Raw genomic sequence first — 8,894 nt, forward strand, 5'->3', positions numbered from 1 at the left:
TCTCTGAATGTGACCTTGCTTGTGTTTGTTGTCTTATACTAGTTAGCTTAGCACAGTAATTGCTTAGCATGCTAAACTATTGCTATTCTTTCTAATGTGGTCTTCAGTCAACAGGTTAACCAAAACTTAGTTGGCATTAAATAACTTTGCATACTAATATGGTTAACATGCTATGAAGCTTTTTTTTTTTGTGAACTCTTTCTCACACTGAAACCTCTGCTTAGCATACTGATGAACTTGCATGGCTGATTAGCTCAATGTGTTACGCCACGGATCCCGAATGCTCTGCATCGTGGGTTCGAAACTCAGTGTGACACATGCCCAGACCGCATGAGGTACTGTGGCAGGAAAAGATGCAGAACTTGTGTCTGTTCTAGGCATTCTGCCTAAAACTGGTCTAATCTGAAGCTATCACATGCAATTCCTTTATGTCCAAATTCGTAGTTATTCTTCTTCCCCCTGTATGGTAATCAATGAACCATAAGAAGGAAAATTATCAAATTTGGCATGCTTGTAGTGATAGTAATTAAAAGTAATTTGACCAACTTTGGAGTATCTAGGACTAAGTCTATAGCGCCACCACCAGTTCAAATATTCACTTTTGTAAAGGTTATAACTTTTGAACCCTTTGTTCCAGAAAAATGAATGTCAATACAACTGATTCCTCTCTTCATACTGATCACATTCAATATCTTACATTAAGACTCCACCCAGTACAGTAGTGGCCATTTTGAAAAGTACAGTATTCCATTTTTTCACTACTCCTCCTACAATTTTTGTCCAATTTTGTCCAAAATCAGCTCAGGTGATCTTTGGACCGAGCCGCACAGAAATGACTGAACGGATTTTTGATATTCGCTACCATTCCCAAGATATTCATCTCTGAATGTGACCTTGCTTGTGTTTGTTGTCTTATGCTAGTTAGCTTAGCATGCTAATTGCTTAGCATGCTAACCAGTTGTCATTCTCTTTAATGTGGCTCTTCAGCTATCAAGTTAACCATGAGCTTCATTAGCATTAAGTTAGCTTAGCATGCTAATATGGTTAGCATGCTAAGTAATGCTTTTTTGTAAATTCTTTCTTACACTAAAAGTTCTCTTCCACAGATTGTTAAATGTGCATCTTCAAGTAGCTCAATGTGTAAAGCCAGTTACCTGATGAGCTCTGCCCCAGGTGGAGCGGTTTTATGAAATAGTGTGTTTTGATTCCTTTACTGCCTCTTGGATTAGAAATAAATGCTTTTTGTTTCATGCTGTGTTCATTTTCATCTAAGCTTATGTACATAAGTTCTGAGTTCATTTTCGCCCGTAATTCTGAACCAGCTGTTTCATGTTTGTTCATTTTCTGCTGTTTTTCCTCTTCCTGCTCTGTATTGCGCTACAGCATGATGAGCTGCAGAATGATCTAAAGTAGTTATTAAATATAACATTCAGTGCAGTTTTATAAAAATTCTTCATTTTGAGTTAATTTTCACATGAACTAATGAACTTCGGCAGGTGTGCCAACATTCACCTGCACAGTGGTGCAATGAGATGAGAAATGGACACTGGACTCGGAGGTTGTGAGTTCGAATCCCGTGTGGGGTTCCTTTATACAATTGTGTGTAATGAGTCATTTTGATACCTTTTTTATCCAAATAAGCATTGTACTAATCTTTATTCCTCTTGAATGAGATACAAGTGTTTTTAGTTCATTCCCTGTTCATTCTCTGAACTTCTATTGATTTTCATTTCATTTCCACCTGTCCTTCTGAACCAGCTGTTTTGCATGTACATTCAATTTCTGCTGTTTTTGCTCTTCCTGCTCCGTATTGCGCTACTGCCCCTTCTGGGGCTTGGCCCCGAATTGCTGCTTGCAGCTATATTTTTTTATTGATTTTGAGAAATACTGAATCTGTTTTGTGCAAGTGAGATGAGTAAAATGCTTGCACACATTTAGTCTAGAGCTACAATAAGCATCATGCTCTCACAACACCTCTGCTCTTATGATTTCAATGATCTCAACATGGGAACAGGAGAGCTGTCATTCAATAAATAGGAAAACAAAGTAACTTAAATGTAAAAGTAATGCATTACTTTATTAGTTACTTGAAAAAAGTAATCTGATTACGTAACTGGCGTTATTTGTAATGTGTTACCCCCAACACTGCCCCTTAGGCATAAAATATTTACTTGAAGTACCCCTTGAGATTTTAAGGTAATATTTTAATGATTTAATGACACATTTGCATGTTTATGGTTCTCCTCTGATGTTGGTTGCATGTAAACAGATAACATGTTTAATCTTTTTTTAGTGTTTTATTTTGACTTTGTAGTTGGACTTTAAAGTGGATCCAAACCTCATTTTAGTTGTGATAGTGTCTCAGTCCAAATTATATTTACACTGGTGTTTTAGGAATCATATAATATTGATGATCTTGATAATAATAATATTAGCTTCATAAATAAATGTTTTAACTCTAATTATAAAATTAAAAACAGAAATATATTACTGTTGTAAATTACAATTGTACTAAAATAAAATAAAAAATATTTGATTACAATAATAATTTAATTTTACAGTAATTAATTACAGTACTAACATTCTTCATCATTAAATATTCAAACCATCAAGCTTTTATTTAGGCAGATTACTGGTGAAATTCTGTAAACAGAGAAGTTTATGTGATGTTGGAAATTATGCAAATGTATAAATAAAGTAAACCCTAGCACACGTTGCATTCCCAAATGCATTTTAAGCTTGCAGCATGCAGAGATGGAGTTCAGAGAATTTAATGTGAACTGAGATTCTGAAAACACTGATCATAACACAGTGCCACACTTCACTCTGAAACATGCTGCACATCAGACTATACAGTTTTTTTTATTGTTAAATCACAAGACCGAAAATAGAATAGGTGCGTCCCAATTCGCGTACTTGTGCACTATTCCATGACGTTTTTAAGTACAAATAGTGCAGTAGTGTGTTCACACTGAAAATTCCAAAAAGAAAAAGTGCACTTTAAATACCCGGATGATGGATTAAATTAACGGAAAAAACGAAGTGTGGAATGTTGGACACTTCGTGCACTCGACTGTCACAGCTTTAATTACGTAGCGGAGGGGAAGGGAGGATCGGACTCCGTTGTTAAATGACTAAATAACCTTATACAATTCACGCACTATATGGATGAGTACATAGTGCATAAGTACATAGTGTATAAGTGCATAGTGTATAGTGCGTCATTTGGGACGCAACTAATGAAAAACAAACTAAAAATGACCTACAATAACAGTCCTGACAGGCTGAAACTGCATTGTAGATTTAATTCTAAAACAAGCAACTATGTTGGTGTGAATTAGTGACATTTTAAATGACATTTCACAGAACTAATACTCCATTCACCTGCTCTATCCAGATGGTCTGCAAGAGAGAATGAGAGAGAAAGAGAGAGCGAGCGAGCGCCTTGGCACTTCTAGTCAACCTTGTGACGAAAGTGCAAAGATGGCAACTTCTTTCAGGCAGATGTAAAGCTCAAAGGCTTCAGGATAAGTCTGCCAGAGTAGCTACAGTCTGGAACACAAAGAGCAGCCTCAGTGAACATGGCACACACTGTCAAATGGACTACTCAGCAAAAGTATGACACATCCACACTAGATCCACTGACAGGGGAGAGGCAGCCAGAGGATAAAGTTATCCAGACAAACCACACGCAATCAGGCTGTTCCAGGTGGATAGAGAGGATAATTCAGAACATTTTGAAATAGATTTACACGTCTGTTTGTTTGTCAATTCAAATTCACTGGGCAAAGTTTCTTCATCAAAATATTTAGACTTGCAACAAGCATGACTCCTTTGCATATTGTTTTAGTGTATACAAAACACCAACTCGGACATTGGGAATGGGACTTTGATAAATAGACAAAATGGGCAGTGCTGCAACTTTTACTAAACGGCCATTACACAAACTAAATTAAAAATTACTCTAAATCTAATTTTAAAACTAAAACAAGTTACTAAAGTTAATGTTAATTATTTAAAAAGAATCTTATTGACCACAAACCTTATGTGTGTGTGTGTGTGTGTGTGTGTGTGTGTGTGTGTGTGTGTGTGTGTGTGTGTGTGTGTGTGTGTGTGTTTATATATATATATATATATATATATATATATATATATATATACACACACATATAAGGTTTGTGGTCAATAAGATTCTTTTTAAATGTTTGAAAGAAGTCTTCTATATGCTGACATGACTGCATTTATTTTATCAAAAATACAGTAAAAATATTAATAATATTGTTTTCTATTTTAATACATTTTAAAGGGTACATAACACACACAGTTTCTGCCAATCTCCTGTTAATCTTAAGTACCTGTAGAGTAGTATAGCATCCTTCATATCTCCGAAGAGTCTTTAGTTTTATCAGATTTATAAAAGACAGATACTCTGTACCGAGTCTTTCTGAAAACAGCCGAGCTTTTGGAGGCATGCCGTGGGTGAAGCTAAAGAGTGACGAGCATGCGCAGCTTTTGTGTAGCAAAGCTATCAATGGTCAGCTAAACAAATGTATTAAAAACACAATACACCATCGCATTATCCCTGGATAGCTTTTGATTCATTATGTTTGTGTTGTTTTCATTATATGCACTTACGTGCCAACTGGCAACAAAACAGACATCTGAAGCAGTTTTACTCACCACCGCGGTTCCGACTCATGACTTGAATCTTTTATCGCTGTGACCGCTCCATCTTTCAGTTTCAAACGATCTGTAAATCCAGCGTCGAACTGGGTCTTGTTTATAAAACCATAAGCGCTGATCCTGAGGCCTCGAGGCCTCATTCATTTTAACCAAGTGATTGCAACTTTCAGACACGACTTTATCCTTATTTTGATAGCTAATTTAAAGCAGTTTCTATGGTTATTTATTTTAATAACAAATATCGAGAGCACATCAATGTAATGGGGGAGTATAAATCTCTCAGCTCCACTTAACACTATTTGGGACAGAAATACTCTGTCAAATGTCCAACTCGTTTTTTGAAACTTTGGCCATGTTTAACAAGAGAATTCAACTCTTTAACAGTGTAAATAAGTCAGAATGCATGAAATAACATAAGATTTCATAACCCCCCTTTGAGATGTAATTTATTCCTGTGATGGCAAAGCTGAATTTTCAGCATCATTACTCCAGTCTTCAGTGTCAAATGATCATTCAGAAATCATTTTAATATGCTGATCTGCTGCACAAGAAACATTTCTTATTTTTATCAGCATTTAACATTTTTTTTTGTGTAATGAAAGTTCAAAAGAACAGCATTTGTTTGGAATATAAATATAACATTATAAATGTCTTTACTGACACTTTTGATCAATTTATTGCGTTCTTGCTGAATAAAGGAATTCATTTTCTTATGGCTATTGCACATCCTTTTTTATGTTTGATGTCATGGCATTATTAAAAGTACAAGCTTAGTATTATGCCTACTATTTAAAGTTAAAATAATTAATAAAATAATCTTATATATATATATATATATATAGGGTGAATTGCCCTAATGTGGGACATTTTTTGCATTTCAGACTTCTGTGACATATTGCAATTTGTAGCCAAAACATTAAATTCACACACAATACCATTTTAAAAAACCCAGGATGTCTCCTAATCAAAACAAAAGAGAAAATGGAGATAACACATTCATAAAAGAAATTATAGACATATTAGTGTTCTTAGTGCAAGTCGTCTACAAAAATCTGGTGCTTCCTAATGTGGGACACTGAAAATTCTATGATAAAAGGCCAAAATCTGATGATGAAAATAAGAATAATGATAATAATGATGATAATAATGATAATAATAATGATAATAATGATAATAATAATAATAATAATAAAAGGTCTATGAAAAGGCCAAAGTCTATTATAAAAGGCCAAAATCATTTGATTCATGCAGAATAGTAAAAATCTTCTTAAGTTAGTAATTCTCTTCTTGGTTATGGATGGATTGATTGATAATTGAACATCATCAGAAAAATAATACAATATGATAGTTTTGATGCATTTATTGTAAAGATATTAGGCAACTATTTTCATAGGCTATGTTATGTTATATATAGAAAATAATTAAATGCACAGTCAGAATTCTTTACTGTTCTCTTCAACATATAGCCTAGGCTTATTTGAAGGCAAAATATAAAGTCTTGCAACCTGCAAAAAATAAATTAAAAAAAGCCTTGAACATACTTTAGGCTGGATTTAACATTGAGTCAAAACTCATAAAAGTGCTGCGAACTGCATAAATGTTTATTTGGCCTAATGTTTTCTATTTCACTAAACAACAAACACACACAATCATTCTATTATTGAAAAGCAACACTAAAACACTGTAAATAACCATTTTTGTCCAATAAACCATGCCCGACCATACATTTTTGACTGACTAAAGTACTGTCCCACATTAGGCAATCATACTGTCCCACTTTTTGAAACCATATTTCCTAAAGTGGGACAGTAGGAAATTTGATAAAAATATAAAATATATAGTTTACACATACATTGTTATAGTATTTTTGATGGACATACATTTCATAAGCACATTAGGCCAAAAGATATCATGATTTTTTTTGTTTAAAATTAATTTATACTCCTTAATGTCAAGTTTGTCAAAACTCTATGTCATTGACCTTTGGGTGGCTTTCACACAAGGTCCTTCCTTTTTGATGATTGCTACAATCTCATATATGACTGAACAATTGAGAAGCTATGTGATTTTGATCACATGGCACCACAGCTTCAGATAACCTATAGTTTCACTGACATTCATGTATTTATGCGGGACCTACAAACACTAAACCTTAGGTGTCCCACATTAGGCAGTGTCCCACTTTAGGGCAATTCACCCTATAGATTACATACATTATATATATATATATATATATATATATATATATATATATATATATATATATATATATATATATATATATATATATATCATATAGATAGATAGATTATATACAATATTATATAAAAGTGACATCCTGTCATCCAAAATAAATTCCCAGCCCGTCTCCTGCACACTTCAGCTCAACAGCTCGCATCTTTTTCCCTTGTAATAATCATTCACTGCGTAGATGAAACGCACCCGCTTTTCCTTCCTCGCCGAGGGATGTTCGCAACCGGTTTCACTTTCGACATAAGAAGATCATTTACGACCTAGCGGTAAGAAAGGTTAGCTACTTCTGTGTTATTTTTCAACAGTTTATATTGTATCTTTGAGTACCATAAGGTTATTGCAGATATCACAGTTCTTATATCTAGTGCTCAGCTTGAGATTCTGAAGCCTCGGTGTTTCCTGTGTCGTCTGACCGCTTTTGACAAGCTAGATGTCGGCGTTATCATGCGGCCTACTGTCGCTGTAGCTCCGTGCTTCTGCTACACCGAGCTGAATGAATGAGCGAAGCATGCTCCTTTTTTTCTATTTCCTTATTACTTAAATAATTATTCCTATGTTTTTAACTTTTTCAGTTGTGAGAGTGTTGTCACTTACTATTATTTGGTCATGTTTCTAACTAAATGCATTTATTTTCAGGTGTAACTAAGTAAATAATGGCTCCTCAACCCGCCATTCGATCAAAACAGATGGAAAAAACGATAAACGGAATACCAACTCAAGTTGTCTGCACAGAATTCAGCAACTACATTTTTATAGTTCTGACACAGTATGGTAAAATTGGCACACTTTTGTCCATAACACCTGACACAAGGTCTGGTGACATCAGTATACCTATGTTCACAACCAGAGTACTGCTGGGAAAGGATGAGGTATGTTTTGAAGTACGTTTCTGTTAGATTATCAGTATGGCAGATAAAATCATGTTTGTATTTCACTTTGGCTTTTTTGTCTCTCTTGCAGCCTCTGACACACGTCTACGCCAAGAACGTCACAACGTTTGTCTCACAGGAATCAGGCAACCGACCGGTCCTGTTGGGCCTTTCACTTAAAGACAACAGTGCTGAAACTATGAAAACTGTCAAAGATATGATCAAAGGCTGCCAAGTTTGGTAAAAAGGAGGTGAAACGGCAAACGCACTAGATGAGGACAAATTACATATCTGTGCAATTTTAACTAAAAATTGTGTCTTGTCTTTTGTGAATTTAGACATACCCAAGATACCTGTGCAGACAATCTTAAGTTCTTTTGTTACTGCACAAAGCTTGAAATGCTTACTTTTTTATGTTAAAACAGAGTACTGTTCAAGATCACTCCCTTTTGTCTCTGTACAATGGATGTCCTTCATATGTCATAAGATTAAAGTTATATTTTCTTACCTTGAATATTTTGGTGGTATTTAAATGTCTTGCACATATCCCAATGCCTTTGAAAAGAGACCTGACTAAGCACCTGCACTATTAGCCTCACATGAACTGTCTGCCAAACCATTATAGACTGCAACAGTGTTTGCCCACATTTCCACTTTTTTTATTATTCATTTTTCCCATAGGGATTTTTAAAAAGTCTTTATTTAAAGGGTTAAGTTCACCCAAAAATGAAAATTCATTTATTACTCACCCTCATGTCGTTCTACAGCCGTAAGACCTTCGTTCATCTTCAGAACACAAATTAAGATATTTTTGATGAAATCTGATGATAGAAATCTATATAGAGAACAAAACCATTCAAACTCTCAAGGTCCATAAAGGTACTAAAAACACATTTGAAACAGTTCATGTGAGTTCAGTGGTTCTATCTTAATATTTTAAAGCGATGAAAATACTTTTTGTGTGCCAAAAAAAAAAACGTTTCAACAATATATAGTGATGGGGTGATTTCAAAATACACTTCAGAGCTTTACGAATCGAATCAGTGAATCGGAGCGCCAAAGTCACGTGATTTCAGCAGTTTAGCCGTT

At 34.7% G+C, this 8,894-nt stretch overlaps 1 protein-coding gene across 2 annotated transcripts; it reads left to right on the forward strand.

The window, feature by feature from the left end:
• Positions 1-7,097: 7,097 nt before the first annotated feature.
• On the forward strand, positions 7,098-8,313 carry psmg3 (proteasome (prosome, macropain) assembly chaperone 3). Of its 2 annotated transcripts, none has more exons than XM_067375950.1 (3): positions 7,098-7,211; positions 7,573-7,805; positions 7,897-8,313. In XM_067375950.1, the coding sequence occupies exons 2-3, from the start codon at positions 7,590-7,592 to the stop codon at positions 8,047-8,049; spliced, it is 369 nt and encodes a 122-aa protein (XP_067232051.1). In that variant the 5' UTR covers positions 7,098-7,211; positions 7,573-7,589; the 3' UTR covers positions 8,050-8,313. The 2 variants fall into 2 exon arrangements, with proteins under 2 accessions (XP_067232051.1, XP_067232043.1); XM_067375942.1 differs by having other exon boundaries at positions 7,102-7,202.
• The last annotated feature ends 581 nt before the right edge of the window (positions 8,314-8,894 follow it).

Source organism: Chanodichthys erythropterus, chromosome 3, assembly GCF_024489055.1.
Source record: "Chanodichthys erythropterus isolate Z2021 chromosome 3, ASM2448905v1, whole genome shotgun sequence".
Taxonomy (NCBI): Eukaryota; Metazoa; Chordata; class Actinopteri; order Cypriniformes; family Xenocyprididae; genus Chanodichthys; species Chanodichthys erythropterus.

Excerpts from the sequence above, each read along its gene's own strand:
- psmg3 (XM_067375950.1), top strand. The coding sequence starts at position 7,590 with ATGGCTCCTCAACCCGCCATTCGATCAAAACAGATGGAAAAAACGATA. Across the intron at positions 7,806-7,896 it reads TACTGCTGGGAAAGGATGAG|CCTCTGACACACGTCTACGC; the intron begins GTATGTTTTGAA and ends TCTCTCTTGCAG.